The 13,938-nt window shown below is 57.2% G+C and overlaps 4 protein-coding genes across 4 annotated transcripts; 2 read left to right on the top strand and 2 right to left on the bottom strand.

Annotated features, from left to right (window-relative positions):
• Window positions 1-2,710: 2,710 nt before the first annotated feature.
• On the top strand, window positions 2,711-3,895 carry SLS55_001321 (uncharacterized protein; the record flags this gene model as incomplete). Its single annotated transcript, XM_066772817.1, has 1 exon — window positions 2,711-3,895. The coding sequence occupies one exon, from the start codon at window positions 2,711-2,713 to the stop codon at window positions 3,893-3,895; it is 1,185 nt and encodes a 394-aa protein (XP_066638096.1).
• Window positions 3,896-7,467: 3,572 nt separating this feature from the next.
• Window positions 7,468-8,643, top strand: SLS55_001320 (uncharacterized protein; the record flags this gene model as incomplete). The annotated part of the gene is made up of 1 exon (XM_066772816.1): window positions 7,468-8,643. The coding sequence occupies one exon, from the start codon at window positions 7,468-7,470 to the stop codon at window positions 8,641-8,643; it is 1,176 nt and encodes a 391-aa protein (XP_066638095.1).
• An 850-nt stretch (window positions 8,644-9,493) lies between these two features.
• Window positions 9,494-9,844, bottom strand: SLS55_001319 (uncharacterized protein; the record flags this gene model as incomplete). Its single annotated transcript, XM_066772815.1, is given in 2 exon segments — window positions 9,494-9,822; window positions 9,841-9,844. The coding sequence occupies 2 exon segments, from the start codon at window positions 9,842-9,844 to the stop codon at window positions 9,494-9,496; spliced, it is 333 nt and encodes a 110-aa protein (XP_066638094.1).
• Window positions 9,845-9,882: 38 nt separating this feature from the next.
• Window positions 9,883-10,303, bottom strand: SLS55_001318 (uncharacterized protein; the record flags this gene model as incomplete). Its single annotated transcript, XM_066772814.1, has 2 exons — window positions 9,883-10,239; window positions 10,298-10,303. 2 exons carry the CDS (start codon window positions 10,301-10,303, stop codon window positions 9,883-9,885), a joined length of 363 nt encoding a protein of 120 aa, XP_066638093.1.
• Window positions 10,304-13,938: the final 3,635 nt, after the last annotated feature.

The raw sequence follows: 13,938 nt of genomic DNA, 5'->3' as shown, positions 1-13,938 counted from the left end.
AGTTGATTAACTTCATATGACTTTTTTTTTTTTTTTCCTTTGCCACTTTGCTCTGAGAGACACACATTACATCGGCTGCAAAGATCGCTGCTGCGTCTGGGACGGGGGTGGTTCACAGTATTTCTCTCCCTCTTTTTGCCATTTTATTTGGATTTGCAAATACGGTCACGATGAACGAATAGTCATGGGGAGTGCGGATAACATTGCCAGGAGTTTTTGGTTTTTCTGAGGTTATCGGGGTCTGCTTTTTGCTCTTTGCTTTTTTACTTTCGCGGCTGATGCATGGCATGCGGAAAGGGGGGCCGCCGGGTGGGTGGATGATGGGATGGGGAGGAAAGGAAAGGAAATGGCGGAAGTGCTTGCTTCTTTCCCTTTGCATGCGTGCGAATCCTTTGCACCACACCTCCTCCGGACAGGCATATATGGGGTTGATGTTCTGGGCTTTTTTTTTGGCTTTTCTTTCGTACTCTTGCTGATACTTGCGGCTACTGAGGGAGTACATACAAAGTGCAAGGCGGCTTTCTTCTCCCACAGATACCCATGTAGATGTGGATGGATGGGGGGTATGGTTAGGCGCCCGGTGCTAGGTACGGTATACAGGACTGGATGGTGCAGCGGCGGGGCGGGGGCGGGGAGTTTGCATACACACACACACACACACACACACACACACACACACTTTAAATCAAGATACATATACACTTTGGGTTGCACTGACGAGTGTGAAAATGCTCAGCCTTGAGAATAACAAGGCACATCGAGTGCAAAGCTGACCATGCCAGCCTCAGATAAATGCCCAGAATCGAGCCCCTACGCTATCTCGCAAACCCTCAACCGGCAGTCTTCCTCCACCCCAATTTTCTGTCACTCCCCCAGAAAGAAAACGCCGGTTCAAGCCAAGCTCAGCTACCATGGACGACGAGCTACTACAACCTCGAACACCATAGGTCTTGATTGCATTCGTCGTGTTCTACCTCCTTGCCGCAGTCACACTCGCAGTCATTTTCTTGTATCCGTACAAACACTTGAGGGAATTGGTACCGTCCACTGGCCGCATATACATCCCCTGGACTCGCTATTCTTCTGGCTCCGATATGCACCATTATCGCCCTGGAGGCGTTGTACCAGAAGAGTCGGAACAACAACAGCGGCTTTTGCGGCCTGGATCTAAACAAGTATGTACATTCATTACACTGACAAATCTATTACAATGGCCATACTTGTCAGTCAGTATTGGGTTGATATGAAAGATGGGGTTGCAACGTCTTCTGAGAGGACTTCGCAAGGAGCAATTCGCGGTTGCCTGCTCAACGTTGGGTGGAAGGATTGCCTCGGGTCTTACTGAGGCCAGCCATGGTCACATACGTACGCGACCTTCAACACGAAGAAGATTCCACCGAAGAATATTGCAGCATCGCGGCCGTGGCCAGCTTGCTTGCCAGCGGAGCATTGTTTCCCGCCCGGGTCCGAGTGGCTGAGTGTGGATGAGATGGAGAAAAGGGGGTTGTTTGGGGGAGTGGTGGGACAAGGGCCGGATGGTAGCAGGTTTCGGGTTGATGTGGGTGTTGCGGATCGAAGGGAGGGTGGGGCGGAGAAGGGCGGGGCGGAGCGGGAAGTGGAGGAGGTGGAGGAGGAGGAGGATCAGGGGGCGGGGGGGGGAAGGAGCGGGTGGAAGCGAGGGAAGCGGCGGCGCTTTGATGCGAGATGGAGACGGCGGATCGAGCCGCCGGGATGGAGAGGCCGGAGATGAGGAAGAGATTTTGGGCTCGAGCATTGGTGGGGGAGATGCGGCGGGACAAGAGGTTGTGTAGCTCTCGCTGTTGTTGCGGGACCCTCACGACATGCTGAAACTTGGGGCAGTAGTGACTGGTTGCGGAGCATTGACATGATGGGTTGTCTTTCTAATCATGGTCCTAATCAGCTGAGTTTTGATACTTTAAGTATCATCACGCAAGAGTCCAATCACCGTCCACGTCCCGCCATGACGTCTGTTTCGAGATTAGAAATCATGACCTGCGGTCTTTCGTTGTCAGAGGTTGATACCCGAATCAGTAAATCATCCCCCTCAGCTATTGGCCGCTTAGGGGAGCCATGGTGATAGGTGCAGAAGCCGCGAATGATAAGAAAGACCGAATCGCCTTCTCCCGAGTTCCATGGCGATGCCGAGATGTCGCCGACCCAGAGCCACCACACTCGAGGATCAAGGCTCGGACCGAATCGTGCCCTGCGTCTCTGGCGACTGCTACGTAATGGTGGTTTGCCGATTAGTAGAGCCCAGCACGCCTCAAAAATTACCAAGCACCTCCCAAGCAGCTCCACTCAACGCCTCCCACGACGCCCCTGATTGGCCCATGGACCTCACTCTTCCGCCCAGTATCAGCCCTGTGTACCCTGATCACTATTCCACCTTCTCGAAGCACTGTTTTTTGCTTATGGAATCTTCCCCCGTGGCCAGCGACTTCCTGCCTGACAGGCAGCAAGCTTCCGAACATGCCTTGCCACGTCGGCTGCCCACGTCCGTGCCATCAGACCGGTGCATGTGTGGACGAGCACCGAATCGCCCGAAGCGTCAGTAGAATTTTTTAGAAGCAGACGAGAAGCATATATAAAAGGGATTGCCAGTGTCGTTGTTCATCCCCAGCCAACACCCTCACCACCAAAACAGTAACTGACCACCGAAGACATATCTTCTTCGCCGACCACCACCACCATGGCCGAGAACACCAAGCTCTTCACGCCGCTCAAGGTGGGCAGCACCCCCCTCGACCACCGCGTCGTCATGGCGCCGCTCACGCGCTTCCGCGCCACCGCGGACAACGTGCCGACGGACGTCATGGCGCGCTACTACGCGCAGCGCGCCGTCGTGCCGGGCACCCTCATCCTGTCCGAAGCCACCTTCATCTCGGCCGCGGCGGGCGGCTACGCCAACATCCCCGGGCTCTGGACGGACGCGCAGCTGGCCGGCTGGAGGCGCGTCACCGACGCCGTGCACGCCAAGGGCAGCAAGATCTGGTGCCAGCTGTGGGCGCTGGGCCGCGCCGCCTGGCCCGACCCAGAAGGCTCCGGCGGCGCCGTGCGCAACGACGACTTCGACTTCGCCACGCAGTTCGTCTCCGCCAGCGACGTGCCCATGGCGGCCGGCCTGCCCGCCCCGCGCCCTCTCACTGAAGACGAGATCCAGCAGTTCATCCAGGACTACGCGACGGCGGCGAGGAACGCCGTCGAGAAGGGCGGGTTCGACGGTGTGGAGATCCATGGCGCCCACGGCTACCTGATCGACCAGTTCACGCAGGACGTGTCGAACAAGCGCACGGATGCGTGGGGCGGCAGCGTCGAGAAGCGCGCGCGCTTCGCGCTCGAGGTGACCAAGGCCGTCGTCGAGGCCGTTGGCGGTCCCGACAAGGTTGGCATCAGGCTGAGCCCGTACTCCAACTTCCAGGGCATGCGCATGGCCGAGGACGCCATCGCGCCGCAGTTCTCGTACCTCATCGGCGGGCTGAGGGAGCACAAGCTGGCGTACCTGCACCTCGTCGAGCCGCGTGTTGCCGGCGTCATCGACCGCGACCCCAAGGACGAGAACCTCTTCTGGGCGCTCGAGAAGTGGGGCAAGGAGGCGCCGGTCTTCATCGCTGGCGGCTTCACTACCGAGATCGCCAAGCAGGCCGTCGAGGAGAAGTACAAGGGGTACGAGGTTGCTATCGTCTTTGGCCGTCGCTACATCTCCAACCCGGATCTCGTGTACCGCGTCAAGAAGGGCATCGAGCTCGCTCCGTACGACCGCTTCACTTTCTACATCAACCAGAAGGCCGGCGACAAGTGCGAGCCTGGCTACATCGACTACCCGTACTCTGAGGAGTACATCAAGGAGTTCGGCAAGCCTGCTGAGGCGGTTTGAGTTTTTTTTCCCTTCTCAACTGGAGAACTAAAGACGGGGATGTTCAGCGATAGAAATGCATTATAGATGGAGTTTTGGCTTAATGATGGGGTTTAGATTAGACTTAATGTCATATTTCTCTTTACACTTCAACAGCATCACTGTGATATTAAACCAAACAACTGTAATGCCAAAGCCTAAAGGTATGGTCAGCTACACTTCAGCATACATCGACAAAGGGGGCGAAGTTCGAGCGACATTCCACTGACATCCTGCCGCATTGAGGGTTTGGTCACGAACACGAGGCTGTGCTCAACCAGACACGCCAGGACTCGCAAGTCCGGTTGTTTACCAAACGTACGAAGAGGGGCAGCAATTCGTAATCTGTAACGATCCAACGAAATCATTCTGCAAGTCACTCTTTCCGCTGCTGGCTTTGTTCGTCGAAGTCCACTGACGAATTCGCAAACATCTCAGATTGAACCTCCCTCTCACTCGCTCAAGGGAGGCTTGCAGAGCCCTAACGCACTTGAACACTACTCTGAAGTCCCCGAACCCTCCAAGGAAGCTTGGCCACGATACGCGGTCCCACGCGCCCCTGACCAACCGCTCCCAAACACTGGCGCACCAACAGACCTACATGCGACCGGCACATGTCAAAAAGGCCGTCCCGTCTCCGCCGATTGCCTTGCAAGTATCGGCAAAAATGTCAATGCGTATACCATTGCGGGGGATCCAAAGACATGCATACCGGTTCAACGGTTCCCACTGGCAAAGCGCGGGTGGCCCGGGCAGACATGAACGACGCCTCCCTCGCGGTTGATCCAGTTCGCGCAGACGGAGCAGCGCTGGGCTCGCCGAGGCAGAGTCGTGTCGGAGTAGTTGGTCTCCTCGAGGGTCGCCATGACGGGAGTGAAGGGTAAGTGACGGAAAAACAGCTGTTGAAGAGAAAGGTCGTTCGGGGGACTAGGGGAGACAGTTGGAGCGCTGGCTTGAGCAAGAGAGGCAGAGCGAGTGGTCGATTTATACACAGACACACTATCTCTCCCTCTCTCTGCCTCGCTGCGAACAGTCTTGCCTCTCTCTCTTCTACACCGCATCTTCCGCCATCCTCGTCCCCCATTCACCAATGCGCGTTCTCGCCCAGGACCCAAGACGGACAAGCAGAGGGAAAGGCCGCAGCTGCTGCCTGGAGACCCTCGCAGCCGCGATCAACATCCCATGTTCACTCGACGGCGGCGGCGGCGGCGGCGGCGGCGACGGCGGCAAGAAGTCGTCCACGATCAGCCCAGTGAGTGACGCGATGCGCGGGCGGCCCAATCGAGCCATTGCTCCATTCCATCCCTCCCAACCCACCACGCCCACCATTCACATGAAGAAAAACCCCCCAGGTCGAAGAAGCGGTGAGCTCGAACGACCAACCAATGCAACGCGAGGAGTCTACCTGCGCGTGGGGTGGGAGGAAGCAGCAGCAACGACGCCGCCAGAGCAGCCAGACGACGCAGCGTCATCGCGCCGCATGCATGCACGCACTTCATCCCCACCCCCGCGCATCCACCTGACCGCGCGTCGCCACCGCGTTATCTCTCTTTCCCTTTTTTTCTTCCCCTCCATCCCCACCCCACGCTCGCTTTCTTTCTTTCCCCCATGCAAAAGCATGGGTGGTGCACCGTTGGCGCCCGCTGCGCTTCCTCATTCTCCGGCCCCAGGCGTCGCGCGTCGCATCGTCCAATAGGCACGCAACACGACCGATCCGTGTGTGCGGCATGCGTCCAACGTTGGGGCCGAAAGCGATCGGCTGCATTGCATGAAGAGAGTCGCGCGCGGCTGTTTTCTTTTCTCTTCTCGCTCCGAAGAGGATGAGATGAGATGAGATACGCGCGCGCGCACGTGTGTAAGGCATGGATGGAGGGGGAGGGAGAGAGAGATAGAGCGAGATGATGGTGACGGTGTCTGCATAGTCCCCGACAGAGGCCGGCGAGGCGGCGAGGCGAGGCGGCGGGAAGCCACAGAGCAGAAGGAATTCTCTTCAGAGCTCGGGGGGCCCGCCGCTGTAGGTAGGTAGGCACGCGGCGAGCGAGCTAGAGCAAAGCAGGCGTCTGCGAGCTCGTGCAGTTGAGCGGGGAGAGGGGCAGGCAGGCAGTCAGTCAGGCAGGCAGGCAGGCAAAGCCGGGCGTGTGGGATTGGCCATGGTTCAAGCATGCAGAGTCTGTCTGCGGTCCGGAGTGGTGGGTTGGGTAGGGTGTAGGGCGGGCGGCGCAGCAGTAGTAGCGGTAAGGCGTGCGTCAGGCCAATGGATGGAGAAGGCACTCCCACCCACCCGTTCGTATCTGGACCCGACCCGGGTTCTACACGTATGTATGCGGCGCAGCAGCAGGGCGACCGGGGTGTCCTGCGCCGAATGATGGTGGGAATGGATGCCTATGAAGAGCGGAGAGGAGCGGTGAGCCGGTTGTCTACAACAGTAAGTGATGGGAAAGTGAGAGAGCAGCAGGAAGAGGGATAGTCCACATGTCTGCTCGGAAGAGGTAGGACGGAGCGCTGGCGCCGACAGTGCATGGAGGGCGTTCAACTTCCACGTTGGGATGCACGTTCGCCCGCGCCATGATTGTCGGAGAAGAGCTAGCCACCGCAGACTTCCTGATTGTAAGTGGGCACCGCGGGCTTGATGAAGAAATACACAGGGCGACGCAGCCGAAAGAAGCCTCCAACACGACTGCTGCGACACAACCTCCCCGGCAATCCGACACCCCGACAAAGAAGAAACAGACCGCGACTTCTCCAACCAGTCGGAAGCACGGCGATCGGCACCGCCCGCCCGTTGCGCCATACAAACACAATAACACCGGGGGGGAGGGCAGGCCTGGAACCGGTCCTCATCGAGCGAGTCGACACAAGGGAGAGCCGCACTCGCGCCGATTTGCCGTCTGTCGCGAGCACCCATCAATCCGCGACCGAAGCGCGCGATCTGCACCGGGGTGGGGTGGTGCTATAAACGACGTCCCGAGCGCGTCGGAAAGAAAAGTAGTTGCCTCCAACTGCGGCGCCGCTCGCGTGCGTCTACGGCCGAGAATTGATTCGAACCAAGGGGGGGTGGGTGGGGTGGTGGAAAGGGAACACCCGCCGCACGAACGCCGTTTCGAAGCGATCTCCGTCCCTTTCGGAAATTTGCCGGTGGCCGGTCGCAGTCTCTCCACCGGTTCGTGGGCGCTTTGAGCCGCGAGGCTTGTTTCAAACGGCACGTCGCTTACCCGGGCTCGCGTTTCATCTTGGCGAGTAAATTGGGCTATAGGCGACGGGCCTCGTTTATGCGGCGGGGGAGAGAGAGAGAGAGAGGAGAGAAGGGGGTGGCATCAGGCGAGAAGTAGTCGTACATATACCCACGGGCTTGGCCTGCCGGTTTGCTCCCGCTCTTCTTTCTCTCCTCCATTCCATCCCCCCGCTGTGCCGGTTGCCTGTTTTGGATACACTTTCGTTCTTCCCCCAGTCATTCTTTTACACGAACCAACGAGTTGATCTCGTTCGTCTTCCACTCCTTCCACCACCCAACCCACCGTTCTTGAGTAGACCTCGACCAAGCAAACCAACCAAAAATGCGTTCCACCAACTCCATCGCCCTCTTCTTCGCCGCCGTCGCCGCGGGCGAGGTCCTCTGGGACGGCCGCTTCACGGCCGACACGGCGTCGGAGCTGTCGTCGTGGTCGTGGTCGAACCAGGCGGGCGCGTACCAGTACTACATCCACGGCAGCGGCGACCTGACCGACTACGTCAACACGGGCGCCGACTTCAAGAACCCGGCCGACAGCGCCTCCAAGCAGGGCGCCAAGGTGTCCATCGACTCGACCTCGCAGTGGAACGGCGGCGGCATGCTGCGCACCGAGCTGATCCCGCAGACCACGGCCGCCATCAACGAGGGGACCGTCTACTACCACTTCTCCATGATGCGCAAGGAGGAGAACGCGCCCAACGCCGCGCACGAGCACCAGGTCAACTTCTTCGAGTCGCACTTCACCGAGATGAAGTACGGCCTGATCAGCGGCGAGTCGGGCACGCAGGACACGGCGCTGCAGTGGTTCGCCAACAGCGAGTCGCAGTGGAACGTCACCTTCGACGCCGGCGTCTGGCACAACGTCGCCTACGAGATCGACTTCGACGCCGGCTCCGTCACCTTCTGGCACAGCACCGGCGCCGACGCCCTGACCAAGACCGCCGGCCCCGTCTCCGTCTCGGCCAGCTCCAACGGCGCCGACTGGCACCTGGGCGTCCTCCGTCTCGACGGCAACACCGACGCCACCGCCGAGGACTGGTACTTCAGCGGCGTCTACATCGAGAGCGGCGACCTGACCAAGGAGATCGGCTCCGGCTCGACTTCGTCGTCGTCGTCCTCCAGCAGCGCCTCGCCCGCCGCCGCCGCCGTCGCCGCCTCGTCTGCTGCGCCTGCTTCGAGCGCCGCGGCGCCCGCTTCCTCCGCCGCTGCCCAGGAGACCACCTCCGCCGCCGTCGTCTCGACTTCTGCTGCCGCCTCCACCCCCACCACCCTCCAGACCCTCGTCAGCTCTTCTGCTTCCTCCTCTTCCGCCGCCGCCGCCCAGCCCACCGGCCAGACCGGCAGCGTCCCCGCCGAGGGCAACGGCAGCGACAGCAGCGACGACAGCTCTTCCAGCACCGCCAGCGGCAACGGTCTCAGCGCCGATGAGCAGGAGGAGGTTAACCAGGGCATCTCCTCGTGGTTCACTTCGCTCAAGGCGTGGTGGGCTGCCAACCAGTAGACGCATTGTCCAGTGACGAATGCGTACTTCTTCCACGATCCAGGATTGAGAGAGGAGATGACGTTGGGAAAAAGAGAGAAAAATATGGTTGTTTCTCTTTCGAAGTATATATGTTCTTGACGCGTGTGGTTGCTTGCCTCTTTCTTGCCAATAGCCTATTCTTTCTTGTAAATGTATTCAAAACAAACATGCACGGTACATACCTATGTCGGTCCTTCCCATTGCTGTGAATAGTGCCGTATTGCCTATCATCTAGTCGCGTGCGTGGCTGAATTTTGATACGTGAGATTTCCGTAATGTGTTGCCCCAGGGAACAAGAAGTTCAGGACTTGCACATTTGGTCTGAGTGGGAACCGGGGGGTTTAGTTGAAAATTCGGCGCAAATGCGACCAACAAAGTCATCGCAGCTGGTATTTTCCCAGGCCATTCCAGCCTGCCATATGTTACAGGTATCCGACATCTTCCCTTTTACTTTTCCCCATATAGCTCCCTCAACTTTCGCGACTAGCCTTTCAAGATATCGTGGCCCGTGACAGGCAGGTTCTTGTCCAGAAGCTTCTGCTCAATAACCTTCCACCTGCCAACTTGTTTCTCCTTATCAATAGGCGTGATTCTCCGCGGGGAGATTTTGACGTTCCGCAGATGGGACAGCACCTGGTCGCGTTCGAGCTTCTCGAAAAGCTTCGTCGGCTGCGGTTTCTTGGTGATATTGCTCAGCAGGATGCCAGCGGTGTCGCTCTTGGCGATGATGGGGTCGGAGATGCGGGTGCCGGTGAGTTGCATGACGCGCTTGACGACCTAAAGAGACAGAAACGTTTAGCAACACGCACTCCCACACAAACGCTTTCTGCTAGCTCACCGCAAACTTGATTTCCGGGTCGCGCAGAGAGATGGGCGACAAGGCCCAAATTTCCTGCTGGCTGACTTCCTCCTCCGCCGCGCTGGGGTCGACGGCCTTCTGCTTGATGACAGCGCCGCCGTCCTTGGCAGCGCTCAGCTCGACGCCGCGGGACCGATCCTCCCGGCCGTCGTAGATGCTCTCGAACGACACGCCCTCGCTCCTCGCCGAGTACACCTCGACCAGCGCCTTCTTCAGCGCGACGGTGGGCTCGAGCGTCTCCCGCGCCGGGATGGTGAAACTGCCAAACACCCCCCAAGTCAGCACAAACGAACCAATCCCTCATCCGCTACCGCCACCCATCCGCCTCTGCCTCTCCCTCTGTGGGGTCGGTCGGTCACTCACTCCTCGTCCTGCCTCCACTTATTCTTCTTCCCCCCAATCCACTTCAGCCCGTGCCACGTCTTCGCCGGCTCGTACGACGCATCCTCCACGCGCAGCGCCGTCCTCGTCGCCCTCTTGGGTCCCTCAGCATGAGCGGGAGTAGACGTGGCGGGCGTGGGAGCGACACCGGCCGCGTCGACGTTGGCCTCCTTCGTCTCCTGGGCAGCGGCCGCGGCGACCTTGGCCTTCTTCCTCTGCTCGGCAGCGGCCGCGGTCTTGGCCTCCTGCTGGGCCTCGCGCAGGGGCGAGTCGAACGAGTAGGGGTCCTCGCGGCCGGGCGCGTAGTCGGTGCCCCAGATCTTGGTGCGGATGCGCTCGGAGAATTCCGTGGAGCCGCCTTTTTGGGCGGCGGCGGGCGCGGTGGTCGAGAACGGGCATTGTTGTTGTGGGCGGCGGCGGGGGACGGCGGCGTTGAGGGCGCGGTCAATTGGCCGCGAGAGGCGTGGTATTGTGCGCATGGTTGCTGGAGCGGCCTGCGGGGTGGTTGGTTGGGCGGGTGGGAAAGAAGGTCGAGCGGTCGAGCGAGCTTGCGGTGGTTGTGTTCGAGCGGCGCCCCAGAAATTCCCGCGCTAGTGAGGGCGGCCACGTGACGCGATGCGGCGGACCTATACGGATGCCGCTACCAGAAGTGCTGGCAGGGCAGTAAATATAAGGATCGGCGGGTATCCGCTATCCGCCTTACGTGCCCGCCTTCGCTTCCTCCGCCTATTTTACCGCCTATTCGCGAAGCTCCTCCACGCGCTCGCGACAGCTTTAATAATAATACTATAATAATACTATAACACTATTATGCCGTCTATTTCTATTACTATTCGCGTATAAGCTGTTACTCTTAAGGCTACTAGCCTTCGTAACCGTAAAATTTAGCGCCAAATACTTATTTCCGACCGATAGATTACGCGCTTTTATACGCAGGCAAAGAAACGTAGCTAGATACCCGGGTAGCCGCTTTACGAGGTCTTTCTAGCAGATAAGCCACGCGCTAGTAGGCCTACGAAACGAATAGATAACGTTAAGAAGAAGATATTAAATACCGTACGAAGTAATCGTAACGGCTGTAAGTAGATATACTAGCTACTTACCGCTAAAGTTAGTATTTCTACTATAACTATTTAGCGTATTTTAAAGGCCTTAGGTATAAATAAGACTAAAATAATACGTAAACTAGGCCTCTCTTAAGAAGTAATAGAAGCACGGTATAAATTCGCCTTAGAATACGAATATTAGATACTAGAGAACTAGAAGAACGTTATTTAGATCGACGAAACGAGCGTAGTATTAGATTATCGCCGTAGCGGCTATCGCGTATGGCGAATAGCTAGTAAGCGCTATATTTCTTTATATATTCGCCTACGCTAGAAGAAAGCCTTAGAATTTATATTTTAGGGCTTCTTTTTATATAATAGAAAGGGCCTTTACTATATTTAGAAGCCTAAGACCGCTAAGAAGAAGACGGCTACTAAAGCGACGATTACGCGGATTAATAACTAGCTAGAGTTTAAGGCACGATAATAATAGAAGCTTAAAACCGATATATAACGAATAGGCCTACGCAATCTATCTAGTAAGCGACCTATCTAGCGATTTATAAAGAAGCGAGAAGCCCTCGTTCGTAAGAGTAAGAAAGATATCGATTAGTAGCGATATTAGTAGGTTATCTTACTACTAAAGCTACTTCTATTTGCGAAGAAGTATCTTAAAACTCGCCTAGATACGATAGTTTAGAAGAATAAGGCACCTATCTATATCTACTAGGCCTAGAATAAGGTATATTCGCTCCATAGCGTACGAAAGCTACTCTAGCCCGATAACTTACTAGATTTAAATATAATTAAGCCCTATTAGAAGTAGATAAAGTAGAATATAATAAAAAAGAAAGCTCTAAGCTCGTATACTACGGTAATAGCCGTCTAGCTACGTATATAGAACGATCTACTATAGCGGCAGATATAGCGTTAGATTAAGCGAATACTACGTTATATTAAAAAGGTTATTAGGCTTTATAGCGGTAATAACTATAAAGAAGAAACTACGGGCCGCTTACTACTACGGAAGCGAAGAAGAGGACACCTAGAGGTAAAGCTAGAGGCACGAGAGGAGCTTAAACTACTAGAGGTCTAATTTAATACTATAAGATGCTATATATCGCCATAAATAATACGTGTCTAAGATACTGCCGGCAGAAGACAGATATGCGCGATTTTTAGCCTGCCCGTGTCTGAGCAGGGCCCCCCTGCAGACCTCGTTGCCCTGCCAGCACTTCTGGTAGCGGCGTCCGTACGTCGCCATTGAACGTCTCTTCAGGCTGTCTCAACACTGCTTCGGCTTAAGGTCGATGGCACGGATCCATCGCTTGGAATTCCGGCCGTTCGATACATGGATGCGCCAAGCGGGCGGTCTGCAGGAACACACGGCGCTGTCAGAGAATCAACACCGACCAAGCCACGGACGGTTCGCAAGATGTTCCCTAAAAGACGAAGCGCGAGCCCAGAAACCGTGAGCGAGCCTGTGGCCCTACCGCAGGCCGTCGATGCAGGCTCCCAACTGCGGAAAAGCGGAGAACAGGCCAAGGTTGGACGTCTAGAGAAGAAGTCCGTGTAACTGCCAGCCGCGTCTAATCGCCCCAACCACCCTCAGCTCCCATCCAACCGACCGCGCCGCCCGTGCTTCGCCCACGCGACGTCGCACAAGGACATCAAAGCACTCTGCACCTGGCCCGAAAAACACCACAATCTGCGCTTTGGTCTGCTCGCCGCCGGTAGCACGGTCGAACGTCTGAACAGACGGAATGTATCACAGCATCCAGAGCTTACGCTTAGTTTGGTCCGCGCCACGCCGCAGAGGTTGGTGGTGGCGCCCCCGTCTTTGCTTGCTGCCGTTGGTCGTCGGCGCCACAAGCCACCCGCTGATGCATTGCCCTTGCATGTGGCTTCAATTTCGGACCTCAACCTCAATCACCCGCACGTGATAATTGCGGTCCCCCTTGCGGAAGCGATTCCGAGGGCCTCGGACCTCTCGCAACCCACTGCAGGCCTAAGGCATATGGTTGTGTGACGTCTTCAAAGCCTTGAGCTGCACAAACTTAGACAGCAGGATGAGGCGCCCTCGATTTCTGCGTGAAATACTATATGAAGTATGGTTGTAGGGTATGGCACCTTCAACTTCTAACGCTTCCCAGTAAGTACCGTTTCACCTACAAGCCTCATACCGTCTCCATCGTGTACACATCAATTCGTACAAGAAAATTACAGTAGAAAAGCGGGCCTTCCATGCCGAGCAACCAAAAGACCCTGGGTATCATAACCTTGGAAAGAAAGAAAAAGGAGAAAACACTTCCACCACGCTTGCCAAATCCCCCCTCCCTCACACACTCCCCTTCTCCCCATCATCCCCATCACCCCCATCATCCTCATCCCCCACCGTCGACAAATCCCCCACCGAGCTCCCCGCATACCCCCTCCCCGCATACCCCCCACCCCGCACAGACGCACTCCTCTCAACCACAACCTCCTGCGTCATCACAATCCCGCTCTCCTCGTCCACCGGCGCGCCACGACTCCCCACCAGCCTCCTCTCGTCCCCATACACCCCCCACCCCCCCATCTCCAACTCCAACTCCTCCGTCGCCGCGCAACTCCCCTTGCGCCCCTTACTCCCGCCACTCGACGTCGTTGCCGTCGTGCCACATCCTCCTCCTCCCACCGACACGACCGTCGCGCTATGGTTGTGCGAGTGATCGCCGTAGCCGGTGACGCGGCCGGGGCCCGTGTGGTGGTAGTGGTCGCGGCGGTTGCGGCGTGACGACGAATTGTTGTGGCGGCCACCACCGCCGCCGATACTGTTTGGCGTGTTGTCGGGGGAATACGAGCGGTGGTCGGTGGAGCGGAAGATGCGCGGCCAGAAGTGGGCGAGGGTGCCTTTGACGCAGGGCAGGCAGCCGCAGATGATGCCGACGTTTTCCTCGATGCTGGCGATGAGGAGGAGGGTGGAGGAGTTGTCTTTTGTTTCCCCCG

Source organism: Diplodia seriata (genome assembly GCF_021436955.1).
Source record: "Diplodia seriata strain FDS-637 chromosome Unknown scaffold_1, whole genome shotgun sequence".
In the NCBI taxonomy this organism is placed as follows: Eukaryota; Fungi; Ascomycota; class Dothideomycetes; order Botryosphaeriales; family Botryosphaeriaceae; genus Diplodia; species Diplodia seriata.
Note: the sequence above shows the minus strand (reverse complement) of the source record. Positions and strands in the feature narration are given on the sequence as shown.